The following is a 22,438-nucleotide window of genomic DNA, read 5'->3' as shown; positions in this document are numbered from 1 at the left end:
GCCAGCTGGATTCGAAATCGGGAGCCTTCGTTCCGAAGTCCAGCGCTGATGCCACTACGCCACCAGCCGGCTTTAAAAACAAGAGGTGAGAGATTTAAAAGGGACTTCAGGGGCAGCTTCTTCACAGAAACGAGGTGCATATTTGGAAGGAGTTGCCAAAGATAGTGGTTGAGACAGGCACTAGGCAACATTTAAAAGACAACAAGATAAGGGCATGGATAGGAGAGGTCCAGAGCAGAGGAGACTAGCTCACTGAGCAACACTCTCAGCAAGACCGAGTTGGGTCAATGGGCCTGTATAGCACTGTGGGTCTTTCACAGAAAAGATTCCACGTAATTTACTATTACTAACAGCCAATTTGCAGTGACTGCCAGTGCACCTATAGGTGTAGGCACTGATGATCGTAGAATCAGCCACATTGAGACTGAGGTTGGAAGCTGCCCGTAAGCTCACATCCCTCACATTCCACACTCATTGGTGTCACAGGTGGAAACAGCTTAAGCTCTTCATCACTTGCAGAGTTATGAGGAGTGAGATCTCAGCTTCCTTTGCCACCTAAGCAGCAGCCACACAACATACAGGCCACACTGTAGAAGGTCTGCTATGGAGCCTCTACTCCTGACCGTGCCAGGTGTCATGCTGACACCGGACTCTTATGTTCAAAGAGGCTTTAAAAAATGTTATAGCTCTCTGACAGTCTGTCTTCCAGCCACCAGATTGATATGATTGCAGATGGCCTGCTGTAGGGGAGGAAGGGAGACTTGTGGAGCATGAATCTGTGCTCCTGCTGGCATTCACGTTCCTGCCATTGCTGTTTGACCCAGTCAGACATTGTTCACGGTTGAGTTAATGCAGGCCACTGCTGACGTTCTGGCTGCACTTTAGCCCCACGCTCCTCAGATATGGGCACCCAGTTCGGAAGAGGCCGGGGCGTGAGGAGAATCGCCTGGTGGGCCTGGTCCCGGGCCTGGCCAAGATGGCCATTCACGGGTCCAGGCAGCGGAAAGTGGGGGGGGGGGGAACTGCCCGGGCTGACTGCCTGCCCCCTACGTTCATGTCCGGTTGTCCTTGGAGACGGTGCACAAGGTCGGAATGGGTACAGTGGGGGACTTCCAGGAGCGGTGGGGACCCCCGGGGTATTGACTGTATTGTAGATGGTAGTAACCATATTTTAATCTGAGTATAATTACTGTCTTGTAAATATTGAATGTCTGTACCTTGTGTATATGTGATGTAAATAAGCTTTTATAGTTTTGTTAAAAAAAAAGGAATACAAAACTGGCCCATCCAGGTGCAGATTGGCTCACAGCCACACATCTTCCGGAACTTCCAAAATCATGTGCAAATAGTCTCTGCCCTTTGAAAGCTCAGCACAATTGCTCAAGGAGAAAGAACAAGGCAGGTATTAACTCTTAAATGCCCCCTCTCAATGTGTGCTCAGAGCTTACCAAACCTTATGGTTTTGCTGAGGACTACACTGCTCCAAATCATGGCTCAGACAAAAAGTCAGCCTGCAGCAGTATCCAGCACAGCTTGTCAACATTGTAGTATAACCTTCCATCAGCTCATACTTGTACCTGCTATCTCCATTAAAGACTGTCCTAACATTTTTCCTTGATAATCAGCAGTATTACTCTGAGGACCAACATCATACAGAAACTAATTTGAACCAGGCACTGATCCACATAAAGGCAGTTCAGGTAACAGAAACTCACCAAATATTTTCCAAACTCTCAATATTTGACGCATGTGCAGATGAACACACTGATCATCAGCTCATGCACAAGCACATGGGAGACTGTCGGCAATTCAGAAACGGACTTGACTTGTCACTTCACAGAGTACAGTTGTCCCCCGCTTTTCAAACTTTCGCTTTACGAAACCTCACTGTCACGAAAGACCTACATTAGTTACCCGTTTTCACTAACAGAAGATGTTTTCACTGTTACAAAGAAAAGTAGCATGCGAAAAAAGCAGTGCGTGATAAAAATCAGCGCGCACCCCGAGCAGCCACTCTCCCCTGGATTTGGAACAGCATTCTCGCCGGCATTGCTTAAACACGTGCCTGTGAGCAGCCGTTTGCAAGATGAGTTCTAAGGTGTCGGAAAAGCCTAAAAGAGCTCGTAAAGGTGTTACACTTAGTGTAAAACTAGACATAATTAAGCGTTTCGATCGTGGCGAACGAAGTAAAGACAAAGTGAGTTTGGCTTCTGGAAGTTGACGAAGATGATGTGGAAGAGGTTTTGGCATCTCATGACCAAGAACTGATAGATGAAGAGCTGATGCAATTGGAGGAGGAAAGGATAACAATCGAAACCGAATGAGTAATAATAAAGTACGACTTTAATTTTGAAAGGGTACGTCGGTTTAGGGCACATTTGCAAGATGGTTTGAGTTCTTACAAAGAACTGTATGATAGAAAAAATGCGCGAGGCTCAGCTGTCAAGCAAGCCTTCCACATCAGCCACAGCAGACGACAAACCTCGACCTTCGACATCGAGGCAGGCAGAGACAGGAGAAGATGACCTGGCTGCCCTGATCGACAATGAGATGACACTCCAGTGTCCCACCACCCCAAACCCTGGGCCGCAGACAGATACCGATTCGCAGAGAATGCAGCGGTAGCCGCGAGGCACCCAGCACATCTTTAAGAAAAAAGCCGAAATAAACATGCTAATTAATTAGGTGCCGCCCGGCACATAATTGTCGGCCCAGATCAGAGGAAATTGCCGATTGCATCGCCTCTGATCTGGGCCGACATTTATGTGCCGGGCGGCACCTAATTAATTAGCATGTTTATTTCGGCTTTTTTCTTAAAGTTGTGCTGGATGCATCCCGGCTACCGCTGTACCCCTGTATGCTTCACGGATCGGTATCAGTTCGCTGCCTGGAGGGTGGGGGCCACTGCACCACCCCAACCTGCGACGACTCAGCCTAACACACCATCATCAGTGTGCTCTGCGCTGTCTTCCCGATCCTCATAAGTGATGCTACACTGTACATACATTATTTCTACTTTATATCGGCTGTGTATTTTTACATGTTATTTGGTATGATTTGGCAGCTTCATAGCTTAAAGGTTACTGGAGAGCGCTTGCGCTGTGTTTTTGCCGAGAGCGCTTGTGTGAGATTTTCGCTACGGAGAACAGTTCAGTCAATGATTGTAGAAAAATATTTCTACTTTATATAGGCTGTGTATTTATCATATCATTCCTGCTTTTACTGTATATTACTGTTATTTTAGGTTTTATGTGTTACTTGGCATGATTTGGTAGGTTATTTTTGGGTCTGCGAACGCTCACAAAATTTTCCCATATAAATAAATGGTAATTGCTTCTTCGCTTTACAACATTCCGGCTTACGAACCGTTCCATAGGAACGCTCTACCTTCGGATAGCGGGGGAAACCTGTACTTCTACCTTCTGCAAGAAATAACGGGCTAACTGTGTACTTTTCGGTATCCCACACATGCTTTCAATACAATATTGTTAAATTTTAGTACTGTAGAAATAGTAAATATTTTTCACATGCAGGTGACAGCAATACAAAGTCAGCCTGTCTGCAGATCAGAAATTCCTCAACAGCAAACTTCTCAATCTGGTAGTAGCGATAATACATTCTGGAATCAAGCAGATTTTTGTTTTTTTTTGGCTCCATGTTTTTCTGTTGTGTATTTAACGACTAAGTGCAGAAATACTCAATAACTTCCTTCAACCTCCAAAATGACATTCTGTTTAAGAATAAAGGGTTTATTACATTAAGCAGATTCCACCCTTCTCAATGGTATATACGAGTTTGTTGACAGGTACTTTGAAACTTTCAAGCTCAATGTTTGCGAACACCACACTGAATAAATTTGTTAAGCTATCAGATGTGTAGAATTGGCACAATTTGATACACTTCAGAGGGCAAGGCAGTCCCGAAGAAATATCTTCTGTTGTTATCACCCAGTAACTCTACTTGAACTCCAATAAAAAAACTAAAACTGTTAAGAAAAGGTGAGAAGTGTGAAGTTTAAATATGGTGGTGAATTTATTCATCATCAGTTAGAAATTTTTCACATCAACACACAGAAAGCTGAAGGAACTCAGCAGATAAGGCTGCATCTGCTAAGCTAAACGGGCAGGCGACATTTCGGGTTGTGACCTTTCAACTGGGCTGAAAGAAAGCCAGAATAGAAAATTGGAGGGAAGGGACAGAACAAGAACTGGTAGGAGATAGGTGGATAATGACATCTGATAGGAAAGAAAGATGGACCATGGAATCGATGGACGAAGGTGGGCACAGCAGTGGGGACAGATGAACCACTGGGAGGAGCTTGTATGTGATAGGCAGACAGATAAGGTGGAGGAGTGGAAAGTGTTGGAAGAACTGGGCAGATCAGGAGGTAAAAAAGGGGCAAAAGGGAAGCAGTTCACCCTAAGTTGTAGAATTCAATGTTTAACCATCTGGGAATCTGATAGGAGAGGAAAGTTCCTTTTCTCCACCCAACTTTGGCACTCTCTCCTTGCCCGTCTGCCTATCACCCCTCTTCACCTTGCTCCGCCCCTTCCCGTCACCGTTTTATGCTGCCTATGCTCCTTTTTCTATCAGTTCAGCTGAATAGCTTTGACCTGAAATGTCAACTATCCATGTCACTTTGCAGACGCTACGTAACCTGCTGAGCTCTCCGGGCATTTTGTGTGTTGCTGCAGGTTCCAGCATCTTCAAACTCCTTGAAATTGCCAGCAACATCAAGCTTGCATTATAATCAGTAACCTCTTGCAGAGCTACCACTACAGACCAACTCATCTGACCTTTAGGCAGCAGATACAACCACAACCCCTACCACTGGGTCTCCATGCCAAAGCCCTTAATGGGATTCACCAGTCCTCATTGACAAAACCTGCACTGCTCTGGCCTCATAACCACTTGTGGGAGGCAAGTCTTCACTCGCTCCGATGGCGTCAGCCTTAAGGAGAAGAGCATACAATTTTATTCCCCATTTGTTAAGTCTTTCTTTAAGTTCTCGAATGAAATAAAAAGGAGAATGTTGACTGGCAGCGGGGTAGCATAGCAGTAAGCCTAATGTTATCACATCGCCAGTGATCAGCATTCAATTCTATCACTGTCTGTAAGGAGTCTGCATGTTCTGCAGCGTTTCCCCTGGATACTCCAGTTTTCTCCCACATTCCAAAGGGATGTGGATTAGGGTTAATAAACTGTAGGCATGCTATGTAGTTTTGAAAGCACGGCGACACCTCCAGCACATTTTGAGACAGCGGTGGTCGTTGACGCATTTTACTGTATATTTCGATGCACAGGAGACAATTAAAGCTAATCTAATCTAGCAAGGCTCTGCAGGTTAACAGAATTATCAGTTACACTTCAGAGAAGAATCCTTTCCTTCAGATTCAGTGGCACCCAGGGACCCTCCAATTGTACCACAGATCAGGAACAGAAATATATGGAAAAGCAGGAGAAAGAGGAAATGGAGGGGAGGAAACAAAATAATTGACCTGTTCTTCTGTGTGATATCCACTAAGAACTAATTCAAACACAATACTAATCTCAAACTTAATTTTTCATTCACCAACAGCTCCAAATTTTTGTGACCCAGTACTGTAGCACTCACTTGGCCAGAGTGCAGAACCTGCCACAAAGATAAACAACTTGAAACAAAAGACATAAATTAAAATTATGACATACTGCATATAAATATAAAGCAACTGTAGTAACACACACAAAACAGTAACGCACACAAAATACAGGAGGATCTCAGCAGGTCAGGCAGCATCTCGGGAATTGAATAAACAGTCGATGTTTCGGACTTCATCAGGACTGCTAAAATTATAGTGTATGTTTCCTTAGTGTTGGTCATCAATTTACCTTTGTTTCTTTATATTCTTCTGCATTCCAAACCTAATACTTGTAGTATGGGTAGTGGAAGGCAGTTAACTTTCAGTATATGTGACTGTAGCAAAGTCTAGAGAGCAACTTCAAACCTAAAAGGAATTAATGCAGCTTGCCAATTCTTTAGAACTTGTTTTCTCCCACACTGCATCAATCTTTGCTGTTTCCAGGTAAAAGCCACTTCCTACTTATCTATCATCACCTACTCCAGTAACAAGGCACCTCTCTGCTAAATATGTTTACTTTTAGCAATGGCTCTAGCTTTGACAACAGCTTAAAAAGTTACAGTATATACAGCCAATCAGTTTGGTGGCTATTACTAAATGGATGCAAAAATCACCATAATGAGAAGGCAACGTAACTGAGATGCGGTCTATGCAACATCACACATCAGCCTCTTCAGGCCCATGATAGGGTTATCCTTTCTACATCCTAAAGTTGAATACATTCAATTGTTTTAAAATATTAATCATTTGAAAAATAAATTAATGTACTATGCAAATGTAACTTAAGGAAATTTAATTCTTCCAACCAGACTATATGTAATTTTATTTAAATTAATTTAAATTCACACATCTGCAATAATTATGACAAGTTGATCATTATTATGTTGGTGGAAATTCAAAACAATAACTGAACACATGAACGAATTCCATAAATGTAGAGACTTCAAATTCAGGAATATCGGTGTCACAAATTTCCCAGTTCAATCAACAAGGGCTCACTTGAGTGGGAAGAAAAGGGACTTTTAACTGCATATTTTTTAACGTCTGAAGAAAAGCTGCTTACCTGGGGAAGGTTCGACTTCGAAGCTCTTTTATGAACACCTGGCTTCCATTTTGCACTGGTCGTATGACATCCACCGTATGTATGGGTTCATATTTCTGCCTCTTCTTTTTCACTAGGAAGTACAAAATACAAAAATACTGCATTTGACACAGATTAACAATAAAACATATCAATGTTCTAACAGCCTTTTAATTGGAAGGCAATATGAAAAGGAAGAACTCATATAACCATAACAGCACGGAAACAGGCCATCTCGGCCCTTCTAGTCCGTGCCGAACTCTTACTCTCACGCGACCTGCACTCAGCCCATAACCCTCCATTCCTTTCCTGTCCATATATCTATCCAAATTTAACTTTAAATGACAACATCGAACCTGCCTCAACCACTTCTGCTGGAAGCTTGTTCCACACAGCTACCACTCTCTTGAGTAAAGAAGTTCCCCTCATGTTACCCCTAAACTTTTGCCCTTTAACTCTCAACTCATGTCCTCTTGTTTGAATCTCCCCCACTCTCAATGGATGGGGAAAATCACTGGACAAATGTTTTCAGTAAGTGCGCCTTGCACCCCCAGGGCATCCCAAAGCACATATAGCCAATATAGTTATTATTGTAATGTAGGAAATAGAGCACAGGTGAAGATCCCACCAACAATTAAATTAAGAATCAGAATCTCTGTTTTAGGCTTAGGTCAACTTATACATGAGTATCCTTTGTCTTCAAAATTGCCTCAGACTCATTTCTCCACTTGACATGGAGAGGAGTAACTCAGTGTGCAGTCTCATCTAAAAGGCAGAACCCCCAACAGTGCAGCCCTTTGTTAGAACAACACTGAACCTGGAGACAAAGTTATACAATTAACTTCCTGGACAATCATTAGAAGTTTTTTTTGTGTATTTTAGGAATGAGTCTTCGCATTACATTCTTCTTGTCTTAAGTAGACTCCATGGTAATTACATGGTGATTATCTGATGCTCTTTTCACTTCACGGTAACTCTAATTAAATTATTGCTCACTTCTTCAACGTTTATCCTGTTGAGACTTTATATGCAACTGTGAAATTGATTCTTTACATTTCTACACAGTTCTAAGTAACTTTGACATTGAGGACACGTACCCAACCTGATGCTGGGTCCATTCTGGAAGACATGAAAATACAAGTGAGGCAAATTTCAGTGTTTCAACTTTACTTGTGGACATGGACTGTTATATGATCTAATCACAGAAAGAGACCATTTCGTTTTATTAGGCAATTCAATGATTAAGATATTAATATTCTGACATAATGGGCTTCAAATTCCCATTAGCAGAAAATGGCAGAATTTGTGTCTTTGAAACTCAGCAGAAGTTACACTGACCAGCTTATCTATTCTCAGATCTTATGATTACTTAAGTAGCATTCTAATCTCAATAGAAAAAATGCACTTTAACATGTGATAATTGGAGATTATACAAAGGACAGAACATAATCTGCAGCGATGGTGGCACCAAAGTACAAGACTTTTCCTTCAATTCTTCAACAAAAGTTCAGTTTAAAGCTTCCATGGGAGTGGAACCACACAATCCACAACCTCTGCAATCTTCACTAACACAGGTGCACCACAAGGCCGTGTGCTTAGCCCCCTGCTCTACTCGCTTCACCCTTATGACTGTGTGGCTAAACACAGCTCCACTGCCATATTTAAGTCTGCTGACGACTCCTCGGTCATTGGCCGTATCGAAGGTAGTGATGAATCAGTATACAAGAGGGAGAGAGAAGATCTGGCTGAGTGCTGCCACAACAACAACTTGAAGAGAAAATCCTACAAAAAGTGGTGGATACATTCCAATCCATCACAGGTTAAACTCTCTCCTCCAATGTGCACATCACTGATTCCTGAGAATTTGGACAAAACAGATTTTAATTTTGAAATGAAAAAATGTTAAATGTTAAGAAATCTGAACTTGTATGTTTATAGAACAAGATCTCAGCAATCAAGCAATATTTCGGTGCAACCTCCTGATTTTGTAATTTTTTTCATAAAATATGTGTTTTTCCTGTCATTACTTAGTTTTTGTCAACACAGTCAGACACAATATTAGAGGAAGGTTTATTTTACTCAGAGAATGGTTGGTGCATGGAGTGCACTGCCTGAGTCAGTGGTGGAGGCAGATACACTAGTGAAATTTAAGAGACTACTAGACAGGTATATGGAGGAATTTAAGGTGGGGGGTTATATGGGAGGGAGGGTTTGAATAGTAAACTTACAGGAGCTTTTTTGACCTTGCTGCATTTAGCAGATGTGGAGTGTGGAAACTATATTCCTCAGGAATATAGTTGACCATGTGGTTGCCATATTTTATTGCTTTTTTTTATATAAATATCTGACGGTGCTGACAAAAACTTGGGACACATTTTGAGCAACAACAAAATAAGAGTAAATATTGTTGAAAATTCACTGCTTTTAGTTTTAAAGAGGTTTTTCACTCTACTCTTTCATCTGGCATATATATATTATACATTTAAAATTATTTTTTCACACTTTTTTTTATCAAATTGAAATGATAATCTCTTGTCTGAGGACAACTGATTCCGTGGGTACTGGGCTATCATATAATCATATAATTTATAAAATTAAAAACAAATGAAAAAATGTTGCATTTGTGCAAAAGACCCCCAGATGATCAACCCTGATTATTTTAAATAAGAAAATGTAATTCATTTTCAACAGAATTAGCACTTTTCTTAGAGGGACATGTTTTCGCCGAAGTCTCAAGAATCAGTGACATCTAAATGCAGCATTGTCACAGGAAAGCAGCATCCATCATCAGGAACCCCCGGACAAGTAGATTATACTCTCTTCTAACTGTTTCCATCAGGAAGAAGATATAGAAGCCTCAGACTCACACTACCAGGTTCAGGAAAGGTTATTACCTCTCAAGCATCAGGCTCTTTAACCAGTAGGGATAACTTCACCCTACTTCATTTGTCCCATCACTGTACTGTTCCCAAAGCCTATGTACTCACTTTCAAAGCCTCTTCATCTCATGTTCTTGATATTAATCGCTTATTCATTTATTACAGGTTGGGCACCCCTCATCCAAAATCCAAAATTTTTTTGAGCATTGACATGATGTCTCAAATAGAAAATTCCATAAGGTGCTGGGAAGTTTCCCAGGCAATGCACAGGTCTCTGCACAACACAGACAATTCTGAGAAATGATTTCATATATATAATGAACAGAAGTTAATGAAAAATAGAAAAACACTATATAAAGCAAAAAAAGTGAACATCTTGATTGTGTATTGGAAGAGAGGATTTGTCAAGAGTCGAAGTGAAGATATGCCGTTTAATGACATGTTGATTATGAAACAAGCAGAGGTCTATCACAATGAACTAAAAATTGAAGGTAATTGTGAATATTCGGCAGACCGGTTGCAGAAATTTAAGAAAAGGCATGGCATTAAATCTCTAAACATTTGTGGTGATAAAGCGTCTGCTGATCATGAAGCAGCAGAGAAATTTATTGAGTTTGCCAAGATTGTCGCTCATGAAAATCTAATACACTGAATGACTGCATCAGTATATATAAGTGTCTTTTTGCACAGGACCAGATCTAAGATAGCACAATCCCTTGTAGGCCCACAAGAACACAAATCTCAGGGTTGCATATGGTGACATATATATACTTTTATAATAAATTTACTTTGAACTATGAGGATACCTTCTTTTTAGTCTTATCTGTGCAAAAAGCATGCTCCAGTTATGAGTAATTTATTGCAGTGGTGCCAGGCAAAACAACTGATGATAAAGACAGATAGTCCTGAATATTCTTACACATCATTCCTAAATGCACGAGCAACAGGCAACAGGCCAGAAATTACAGGTTCCAACATTAGTACAGGCAAATACTTCATAACCAGACATCCCACCCTGTAAAAACTCATTTCAGGGAGGTAGCCCTATCAATTTGCAGGAGACTCCCAGAACTTCCGGGAGAGGTGGGATGTCTGCAATAGAGTAGCTCCTTAGCAGCTAGCCAGCTGGTTTAAATAATGTTAGCTATGCTAATAAATGAATGACACCTGTTAAACTCACCTCAACATGTCTTTTACAGTCTTAACCCACCATGGGCAATAAAAAGTCACTGTTGCAAACAGTGCAGCGAGCAATACTGTCATTATTTTGACCCCTATTAGGCAGGGGTACACTTTAGTGTAGTCTGGGGTGACGTACGTTTTATATTTTCTTTTTTTGGAACAGTCTGCCATCGCGCGCGCTCTCGCTCTCTCTCTCATGGTCTCTCTCGCGGTCTCTCGCGCTCTTGCTCGCTTGCACTCTCTCTCTCGTGGTCTCTCTCGCGCTCTCGCTTGCTTTCTCTCACTTGCTCTCAAAAAATTGATTTCTGGGACATTTTATATAATTTGCGGGCATCAGGGAGCCGCTATTAATATGCGGAAGACTCCCGGAACTTCCGGGAGAGGTGGGATGTCTGTATAACTTCCATTTTATACCACAGGGATATTAAATTAATGTTCACTTAAGTTAACATTTTTATTTTAAAATAGCAAACCTTCAGAACCAGGCCATTTTTATTGATACAGTGACAAGAAACAACGACATTTCACTTGATTGGTTAAATCATTCATGGGCGAGCATCATTTTAAATGTAAGCCAAGCTCTGTAGCCCATCACTCAGGCCAGACGCTGACCTCTTGAAAGAGGTAGTCTGTGTGATTGACCCTATTTATGTATATAGACCGTGATATTATGCTCTGAACATGTATTTCTTTTATACTTAGTTTGGTATATAATGCACAAATAATTGTATTAGTTGATAAAATTCCAGGCACTTAATCAATATTCTAAAGAAAGCCTTCACATATTCAGTCTGAGAAAGCAAACGTTCCTCTTTGACTTGTTCAAACAAGCTGGAATTTGTGTTCCAAACAAGCGAACTACAACAAAGGTCATCAATTTAATTGTCATTCAACCATACATGAATACAGCGAAACAAAAAGGGCATTACTCTGGGGTCAAGGTGCAAAACACAGTACAGGCACTCATACAAACCCACAAGACACATATTGCATAAGATACAGTCACATGAAAAATATAGTCCAAGTATCCAAGTCCATGAATGTTACAGCATCTGCAGTCGAATGCAATCAACATGCCTTCTGCCAAGTGAACACTGGGGGGCAGCACTGACTCCAACACTGACGCCGTGCCAAACCGCTTCTGGCACTCCAGATGAACACGCTACTCCAACGCCTCCCCCGGGCAGCTGCAAACAGGCGATACAGTAACTAGAGGTCCAGTCCTCGCTACGACTGAGGCTACACAGCTTGCCCACCACCCACCCCCCACATTCGCCAATAAACCAATTAATTGGACTTGCAGCATTCCACACCACCAATGCCCAACTGGGTCTTGTGATCACAAGAAAGGTGACTAAGACAATCACTCACTGTTAGACTACACACCTCCTTTGCACACCAACGTCTCACTGTTGCAGGCAGCATCACGTCCACAACAAGTCCAGCTCCTTCAGTTTCCTCCCCAGTGAGCAATTCACTGATAGGGTAGGCCTGCAGTACTTTAAGTTCTTAATGTCCAGCAAGATCTTGCAATTGTAAAAAACATAATTTTTTCCTTATAAGACAATACACCCTTGGCTTGCTCCATAGAAGCCGCTGCGTGTCATCATCTTACCAAAAATATCTAATTAATTATGTCAAAATATTTCCCAGAGGAATTAGATAATAAAGCAAGTTAACACTATAAGATGAGAAAGACTGGTCACATCGAAAATTCTAATTCACATTCCTCACCTCAGGCAGTTGAGGAAGTTTGGTATGGGCCCCCAGATCCTAAAAACTTTCTACAGGGCACAACTGAGAGCATCCTGACTGGCTGTATCACTGCCTGGTATGAGAACTGTACTTCCCTCAGTCGCAGGACTCTGCAGAGAGTGGTGTGGACAGCCCAGTGCATCTGTAGTTGTGAACTTCCCATGATTCAGGACATTTACAAAGACAGTTGTGTAAAAAGGGCCCGTAGGATCACTGGGGACCCAAGTCACCCCAATCACAAACTGTTCGAGTTGCTACCATCGGGGAAATGGTACTGCAGCTTAAAAGCCAGGACCAACAAGCTCCGGGGCAGTTTCTTCCACCAGGCCATCAGACTGATTAACTCACACTGATTTGAGTGTACTCTATGTTACATTGACTGTTCTATTTATTATAAATTATGATAAATTACTATGATTGCACATTGCACATTTAGACAGAGATGTAATGTAAAGATTTTTACTCCTCATGTATGTGAAGGATTTAAGAAATAAAGGCAATACAAAGCACCCCTTCCATGCTTTGCAAATCTTTCTTCCATCAAAAAAAGTGCAGAAATTACATACCAAGGAACTCTTCAGGACTTCTGTGATAGAATTTGCCAAAATTTTTCACTCTATCTTGACTAACATGTTAATATGCAAGGCAAGGGAAAGAAACAATGAAATTAGCTGGGAAGAATAACTTCTAGCTGTATGCTATTGATCTAGTAGATGCTGCATTTATGGGTGATGACTTTCCCAGTCTGATCCTCCAGGCAGCAGATAAGTCACCACCAAAAGCATTATCCAACGTTTTGTCAGGTTAACTTTCTCGAATGCCTGCAGCTACATAATTAATATGGAACAGAAACACAATATACAGTAGCAACTTACATTAAGTGTCAAAAATCTTTTACCAACCAGTGATTTACATTGAAACAAAACTTTTGAAAACATATTTGTTTTTAACTGACAACCAATAATTACCAGGAATCTTAACAAGTGCAGGTGTCCCCGCTTTTCAAACATTCGCTTTACGAAACCTCACTGTTACAAAAGACCTACATTAGTTCCCTGTTTTCACTTTCAGAAGGTGTTTTCACTATTACGAAAAAAAAGCAGTGCGCGATAAAAAATCAGCCCGCGCCTCGAGCAGCCACTCTCCCCTAGATTTGGAACTGCATTGCTTTAACACGTGCCTGTGAGCAGCCGTTTGCAAGATGAGTTCTGAGGTATTGGAAAAGCCTGAAAGAGCTCGTAAGGGTGTTACACTTAGCATAAAACTAGACATAATTAAGCATTTCAATCGAGGTGAACGAAGTAAGGACAAAGTGAGTTTGGCTTGTGGAAGCTGATGAACATGATGTCGAAGAGGTTTTGGCATCCCATGACCAAGAACTGATAGATTAAGAGCTGATGCAATTGGAAGAAGAAAGGATAACAATCGAAACCGAATGCAGTAGCGAACTGAACGTGAAGCAACTGTGTGAGATTTTCACTGCAATGATAAAGTATGACTTTAATTTTGAAAGGGTACGTAGGTTTAGGGGATATTTGCAAGATGTTTTGAGTCCTTACAAAGAACTGTATGATAGAAAAATGCGCAAGGCTCAACAGCCTTCCACATTAGCCACAGCAGACAACGAACCTCAACCTTCGACATCAAGGCGGGCAGTCATAGGAGAAGATGAGCTGCCTGCCCTAACGGAAACAGACGACAACGAGATGACACCCCTGTGTCCCACCACCCCACCCCAAGCCCCGGACAGATACCGATTTGCAGAGAATGCAGCGGTAGCCGGGAGGCACAGAGCACATCTTTAAGAGAAAAGCCGAAATAAACATGCTAATTAGGTGCCGCCTGGCACATAATTGTCGGCCCAGATCAGAGGGGACGCAATTGGAAATCGGCACTGATCTGGGCCGACAATTGTGTGCCGGGCGGCACCTAATTAATGAGCATGTTTATTTCGGCTTTTTATCTTAAAGATATGTTGGGTGCCTCCTGGCTACCGCTGCATGTTTCGCAGATCGGTATCGGTCGGCGGCCTGGAGGGTGGGGGCCACTGTACCGCCCTAACTTGCGACGACTCAGTCTAACACACCATCATCAGTGTGCTCGGCGCTGAGCCAATTCCGGTAAGTGATACTACACTGTACATACATTATTTCTACTTTATATAGGCTGTGTATTTTTACGTGTTATTTGGTATGATTTGGCAGCTTCATAGCTTGAAGGTTACTGGAGAGCGCTTGCGCCGTGTTTTTGCCAACAGCGCTTGCATGAGATTTTCTGCCGACGGCGCTTGCATGAGATTTTCGCTACGGAGGACAGTTCAGCAATGATTGTGGAAAAGTATTTCTACTTTATATAGGCTGTGTATTTATCATATCATTCCTGCTTTTACTATATGTTACTGTTATTTTAGGTTTTATGTGTTATTTGGCATGATTTGGTAGGTTATTTTTGGGTCTGCGAACGCTCATAAAATTTTCCCATATAAATAAATGATAATTGCTTCTTCGCTTTACGACATTTCGGCTTACGAACCATTTCATAGGAACGCTCTACCTTCGGATGGCAGGGGAAACCTGTCTAACAAATTATTACAAAACATGGAATTCTAGAAAAAGACCTATATATAAAAAGGAGATTTGAAGCCATTTTTTAAAAATATTCTTTGTTTTATGCTTCACTAAATCACAGAATGGTTACAACACAGCTTATTTTTTATGCTAAAACAATTCTGTAAATTTGTAAAACACATTGTTAAATGTATAGATAGGACAAAGGAAGAAGTCCTGAAGAGAGATTTCCAGGAGTTAGGAAGGAAGCTGAGAAGCAGGACCTCCAGGGTAGTAATCTCGGGATTGCTACCTGTGCCACGTGCTAGCGAGGGCAAGAGTAGTCGGATCAGGCAGATGAATGCCTGGCTGAGAGACTGGTGTAGGGGGCAGGGCTTCAGATTCTTGGATAATTGGGATCTCTTCTGGGGAAAGTATGACCTGTTCAAAAAGGACAGGTTACACCTGAACCCGAAGGGGACCAATATCCTGGCGGGAAAGTTTAATAGAGCTGTTAGGGAGGGTTTAAACTAATTTGGCAGGGGGATGGGAACCGGAATGATAGAGCGGAGGAAGGGGAAAACAGAAATAAATCTAAGATAGTGAGCAGTAAAGATGTCAGGAAAGACAGGCAGGTGATGGGTCAAATGTGTAGCCATTGGGATGAGTTGCAGTGCAATAAAGTTGCAGTGAAATCAAAGCAAAAAGTATCAAATACTGGTCTTAAGGTGTTGTATTTAAATGCACGCAGCATAAGGAATAAGGCGAGTGATCTTGTTGTACAGCTACAGATTGGAAGGTATGATATTGTGGCCATCACTGAGACCTGGCTAAAGGATGCATGTCTCTGGGAGCTGAAGGTCCAAGGATACACGGTGTATCGGAAGGATAGGAAGGTAGGCAGAGGGGGAGGCGTGGCTTTATTGGTAAGAAATGATATTAAATCATGAGAAAGAGGTGATATAGGATTGGAAGGTGCAGAATCTTTATGGGTTGAGCTAAGGAATAGCAGGGGTAAAAGGACCCTGATGGCAGTTATTTATAGGCCTCCAAACAGGGGCAGGGATGTGGACTATGAATTACAACAGGAAATAGAAAAGGCTTGTCAGAAGGGCAGTGTTATGATAATTGTGGGGGATTTTAACATGGTAGTAGATTGGAAAAATCAGGTCGGCAGTGGATCTCAAGAGAGAGAATTTGTAGAATGTCTGCGAGACGGCTTTTTAGAACAGCTTGTTGTTGAGCCCACTAGGGGATCGGCTGTACTGGATTGGGTATTGTGTAATGAACCGGAGGTGATTGGAGAGATTGAGGTGAAGGAACCCTTAGGAGACAGTGATCATAACATGATTGAGTTCACTGTGAAATTAGAAAAAGAGAAGCCGAAATCTGATGTGTCGGTGTTTCAGTGGAGTAAAGGAAATTACAGTGGCATGAGAGAGGAACTGGCCAAAGTAGACTGGAAAGAGACACTGGCAGGAAAGACGGCAGAGCAGCAGTGGCTGGAGTTTATGCGAGAAATGAGGAATGTGCAAGACAGGTATATTCCAAAAAAAAAGAAATTTTCGAGTGGAAAAAGGATGCAACCGTGGTTGACAAGAGAAGTCAAAGCCAAAGTTAAAGCAAAGGAGAGGGCATACAAGGAAGCAAAAATTAGTGGGAAGACAGAGGATTGGGAAGTTTTTAAAACCTTACAAAAGGAAACCAAGAAGGTCATTAAGAGAGAAAAGATTAACTATGAAAGGAAACTAGCAAATAATATCAAAAAGGATACTAAAAGCTTTTTCAAGTATATAAAGAGTAAAAGACAGGTGAGAGTAGATAGAGGACCGATAGAAAATGATACCGGAGAAATTGTAATGGGAGATGAGGAGATGGCAGAGGAACTGAACAAGTATTTTGCATCAGTCTTCACTGAGGAGGACAGCAGGATACCGGACACTCAAGGGTGGCAGGGAAGAGAAGTGTGCGCAGTCACAATTACGATAGAGGAAGTACTCAGGAAGCTGAATAGGCTAAAGGTCGATAAATCTCCTGTACCAGATGGAATGCACCCTCGTGTTCTGAAGGAAGTAGCTGTGGAGATTGCGGAGGCATTAGCGATGATCTTTCAAAAGTCAATAGATTCTGGCATGGTTCCGGAAGACTGGAAGATTGCAAATGTCACTCCGCTATTTAAGAAGGGAGCAAGGAAGCAAAAAGGAAATTATAGACCTGTTAGCTTGACATCGGTGGTTGGGAAGTTGTTGGAGTCGATTGTCAAGGATGAGGTTACAGAGTACCTGGAGGCATATGACAAGATAGGCAGAACTCAGCATGGATTCCTTAAAGGAAAATCCTCCCTATTACAATTTTTTGAGGAAATTACCAGTAGGCTAGACAAGGGAGATGCAGTAGATGTTGTATATTTGGATTTTCAGAAGGCCTTTGACAAGGTGCCACACATGAGGCTACTTAACAAGATAAGAGCCCATGGAATTACAGGAAAGTTACATACGTGGATAGAGCGTTGGCTGATTGGCAGGAAACAGAGAGTGGGAATAAAGGGATCCTATTCTGGTTGGCTGCCGGTTACCAGTGGTGTTCCACAGGGATCAGTGTTGGGGCCGCTTCTTTTTACATTGTACATCAACGATTTGAATTATGGAATAGATGGCTTTGTAGCTAAGTTTGCTGACGATACGAAGATAGGTGGAGGGGCCGGTAGTGCTGAGGAAATGCAGAGTCTGCAGAGAGACTTGGATAGATTGGAAGAATGGGCAGAGAAGTGGCAAATGAAGTACAATGTTGGAAAGTGTATGGTTATGCACTTCGGCAGAAAAAATAAACGGGCAGACTATTATTTAAATGGGGAAAGAATTCAAAGTTCTGAGATGCAATGGGACTTGGGAGTCCTCGTACAGGATTCCCTTAAAGTTAACCTCCAGGTTGAGTCAGTAGTGAAGAAGGCAAATGCAATGTTGGCATTCATTTCTAGAGGAATAGAGTATAGGAGCAGGGATGTGATGTTGAGGCTCTATAAGGCACTGGTGAGACCTCACTTGGAGTACTGTGGGCAGTTTTGGTCTCCTTATTTAAGAAAGGATGTGCTGACGTCGGAGAGGGTACAGAGAAGATTCACTAGAATGATTCCGGGAATGAGAGGGTTAACATTTGAGGAACGTTTGTCCGCTCTTGGACTGTATTCCTTGGAGTTTAGAAGAATGAGGGGAGACCTCATAGAAACATTTCGAATGTTAAAAGGCATGGACAGAGTGGATGTGGCAAAGTTGTTTCCCATGATGGGGGAGTCTAGTACGAGAGGGCATGACTTCAGGATTGAAGGGCGCCCTTTCAGAACAGAAATGCGAAAAAAATTTTTTAGTCAGAGGGTGGTGAATCTATGGAATTTGTTGCCATGGGCAGCAGTGGAGGCCAAGTCATTGAGTGTATTTAAGGCAGAGATTGATAGGTATCTGAGTAGCCAGGGCACCAAAGGTTATGGTGAAAAGGCGGGGCAGTGGGACTAAATAGGATAAAATGGATCAGCTCATGATAAAATGGCGGAGCAGACTCGATGGGCCGAATGGCCTACTTCTGCTCCTTTGTCTTATGGTCTTATCGTCTTATTAAAATATTCAGCTTGTTTGACAACTTCAGCTTCATTCTCAAGGTCCCTATTAATATCCAGACTTTTAATGTCACCCTGACTCTTAACCCATTGCTCTTTTCTCTAGGATACACTCAGTATTTAAATCTTGCTGCAGAAGGAAACCTCAAAAGCAGCAAGCCTTCTTAGAGTCATAGAACACTACCACACAGAAATAGGCCCTTCGGCCCATCTCATCAAGGCCAAACCACTTATCTGCTTAGTCCCATCGACCTTTGCAAGCTTTGATAGTCTTCCTCGCCACCCACTACACCCCCAGTCCTGGTGCAATCTGCAAATTTGCTGACCCAGTTAACCACATTATCATCCTTGCTGAAGACCATGTAGACAACATCCGCTACCCTGCCTTCATCAACTTCCTTGGTAAGCTCGATGAGATTGGTTAGGCATGACCTATCACACACGAAGCCATGCTGACTATCCCTAATCAGTCCCTGTCTATCCAAACACATATACATACAGTCCCTTAGAATATCTTGCAATAACTTTCCCCCTACTGATGTCAGGCTCACCGGCCTATAACTTCTTGCCTTAGTCTTAAAGTCTTTCTTAAACAACAGAACCACATTAGCTATCCTCCAATCCTCCTGCACCATACCCCTGGTTATGGATATTTTAAATACAGTATCTCTGATAGGGCACCCGCAATTTCTGCACTAGTCTTCTATGGGGTTCAAAGGAACACTTGGTCAGGCACTGGGGAATTATCCACACTAATTCCCTCAAGACAGCAAGCACCTCCTCCCCCTTTGTAATCTGTATAGGGTCAATGACATTTTCTCTTATCTATAGACTCTGTGTCTATTTCCCGAGTAAATACAGAGGCAAAAAAATCCATTGACGATCTCCTACATCTCTTTCAGCTCCACACATGGATTACCGCTCTGATCTTCCAGAGAACCAATTTCGTCCCTTACTATCCATTTGCTCTTAACATATCTGTAGAAGCCCTAAGGATTCAACATTACCTTGTCTACTAAAGCAACCTCATGTCTTCTTTTAGCCCTCCTGATTTCCTTCCCAAGTGTTCTCTTGCATTTCTTATACTTCTCAAGTACCTCATTTGTTCCTACCTGCTGATGCCATCAAAATTGGCCTTTTTTCAATTTAGAATCTTAACCCAACCAGACATATCCTTTTCCATAAATACCTTGAAATTAATGGCATAATGATCGCTAGATGCAAAACGTCCCCCTACACAAACTTTTGTCTCCTGCCCCGTCTCATAGATCTAGTATCATACCATCTCTAGTTGGGATTTCTATGTGCTGATTAAGGAAACTTTCTTGAGCACATTTAACAAACAGTAAATCATCCCTTCTGTACAGGTCCCACCTTCTCTGGAAGAGAGCCCAATGATCCAAACATCTGAAGCACTTCCTCCTGCACCAACTCCTTACCACATGTTAAACTGTTTCATTTCCTAGTTGCGACCTCACTAGCACATGGCACAGATAGCAATCCTCAGATCAGCACCCTAGAGTTCCTGAACTTTAACTTAGCACCTAACTCCCTGAATTCACTTTGCAGGACCTCATCACCCATCCTACCCATGTCATTGGTACCAACGTGGACCATGACCTCTGACTGCTCACCTTCCCACTTAAGAATACTGTGGACTCAAGCAAAGATGTTCCTGACTCTGGCACCTGGGAGGCAACAAACCATCCGTGAAATGCCATGTTAATGTTCATTTCAAAAGGTCTAGAATACAAAAGCAAGAATGTGATTCTGAGGCTTTATAAGGCACTGGTGAGGCCTCACCTTGAGTACTGTGAACAGTTTTGGGCCTCTCATCTTAGAAAAATGTGCTGGCATTGGAGAGGGTCTGGAGGAGGTTCACAAGGATGATTCCAGGAATATAAGTGTTATCATACGAGGAACGTTTGATAGCTCTGGGTTTGTACTTGCTGGAATTTAGAAGGATGATGGGGAGGGGGGAGCTCATTGAAAACTTTCAAATGTTGAGAGGCTTAGACAGAGTAGATACGGAAAGGGTATTTCCCGTCGTGATGGAGTATAGGATGAGAGGGCACAGCCTCAGGACAGAGGAGTGTCCACTTAAAACAGAGAAGTGGAGAAATTTCTTTAGCCAGAGGTTGGTGAACTTGTGGAATTTATTACCACAGGCAGCTGTGGAGGCCAGGTCATTGGGTGTATTTAAGGCAGAGCTTGATGGGTTCTTCATTGGACACAGCATCAAAGGTTACAGGGAGAAGGCCGGAGAGTGAGGCTGAGGAGGGGAGTAAAAAAAAGGATCAGCCATGATTGAATGGTGGAACAGACTCGATGGGCCAAATGGCCTAATTTTGCTTCTATGTCTTATGGTCTAATCTCATTCTCATCCACAGAACTTCCTTTCTGTTCCCCTAACAACCCTATTTCTTTAACTCGCCTCCTCTACCCCCTTCCCTCCTGAGCCACAGATCCTGACTCAGTGCCAGTGACCTGCTCACTTCTACCATCCTCCCCTCTTAGATTATGTTTCTGGGAACCTTACTGGACAATAAATATCACAGCCACAGATGTAGCCAATATATTATCCATAGCTTTACAATGAGAAACATATTACCGTAACAAACAATGCACAGCTCAATAACTTTTTCTCATCCCCATTGACTTGAAACTCATTGAAACACCAGGTTACACTATCATGATATTTACAATATTAAATCAAAAGATGAAAAAAAAGACAGCATAAATTCTATATTATCCTAGACTTAGACGAAAAGACACAGAATTCAAAAATAAAGTGAGACAGCCAGATTATTTTTGTTTCAAATATTTCAAAGATTACCATCAATCATCCTTCAAAATGCAGCTAATACAGTTACTGATATTGCAGTTTATTCTTATAGCAGAGTATCTGAAAAAAATAATCTCCTGAAGTGATTATTCCTATCCTGAAACCAAAGGCAAAAATCTTTTTTGAGGAGTTCAGGTCGCTCGAGCCTGGGTCACAAGCAACAAACAATTTATGTCACCTTAAAGCTAAATTCCCCAATCAATATTGAATTCATACAGACCGGATCCAAAACTTTCTTCCCTTTTATAAATTTGAATCCTTATTCTGGAAGATCTGAAAGGAAACTTATAAGAACTTTTCAGTTGTCAGAAAAGATTTTGCCTCTGCAAATCTGCTGCAAACATTTTATTCATACCAATTTCTTCAGCAAAACGCTTTGGTAAATGAATACAAGTAACTTAACTTTTGGGGCCAGACAAATAAATACGTTCCTCTACTCCCAATACTTTCATATCTCACTTTCTTGCAAAGGAATATGGTGGCATAGTGTATTTTAACTGCCAAGTAAGCAATTTAGTTTTGGGACCATTAATGATGGCCAATAAGCAATAAGTGGCCTTAACAGCAATTCTTACATTCAGGGAAAGAACTAAAAAAATATCTGTTGACTGAAGTTTTGTAGTTTGAAATAATCTAACCCAAGACACAGACTGCAGATGCTGGAACCTGGAGCAACACACAGTTTGCTGGAGAAACTCAGCAGGTCAAGCAGCATCTGTGTGAGCAACTGATGACTTTTCGGGTTGAAATACAGTATCAGGACCATACTGTGGAAACTGAAGATTCATCTCAGCAAACATAAGCTAGACAATGTTCCCTCTAAGGTGTGTGCACACGTCTTTTGCTACTAGCGCACAAAGGAATTTAAACTGTGCACATAAGGTTGTCACCCTCTACCTCATTGGCATGTTAAGTGTATTTC

The 22,438-nt window shown here is 41.9% G+C and overlaps 1 protein-coding gene across 2 annotated transcripts in view; it reads right to left on the bottom strand.

Annotated features, from left to right (window-relative positions):
- phf2 (PHD finger protein 2) overlaps positions 1–22,438 on the bottom strand; it is a 155,159-nt gene that overhangs the window by 77,160 nt on the left and 55,561 nt on the right. For both annotated transcript variants that reach the window (XR_010020456.1, XM_063068125.1), the window contains exon 3: positions 6,682–6,793. Coding sequence is in view for 1 of the 2 variants with exons in the window: in XM_063068125.1 (XP_062924195.1) it covers positions 6,682–6,793 (112 nt within the window). In the remaining variant the exon portion in view is untranslated. The remainder of the gene's footprint in view (positions 1–6,681; positions 6,794–22,438) is intronic.

Source organism: Mobula hypostoma, chromosome 15, assembly GCF_963921235.1.
Source record: "Mobula hypostoma chromosome 15, sMobHyp1.1, whole genome shotgun sequence".
Lineage (NCBI taxonomy): Eukaryota > Metazoa > Chordata > Chondrichthyes > Myliobatiformes > Myliobatidae > Mobula > Mobula hypostoma.
Note: the sequence above shows the minus strand (reverse complement) of the source record. Positions and strands in the feature narration are given on the sequence as shown.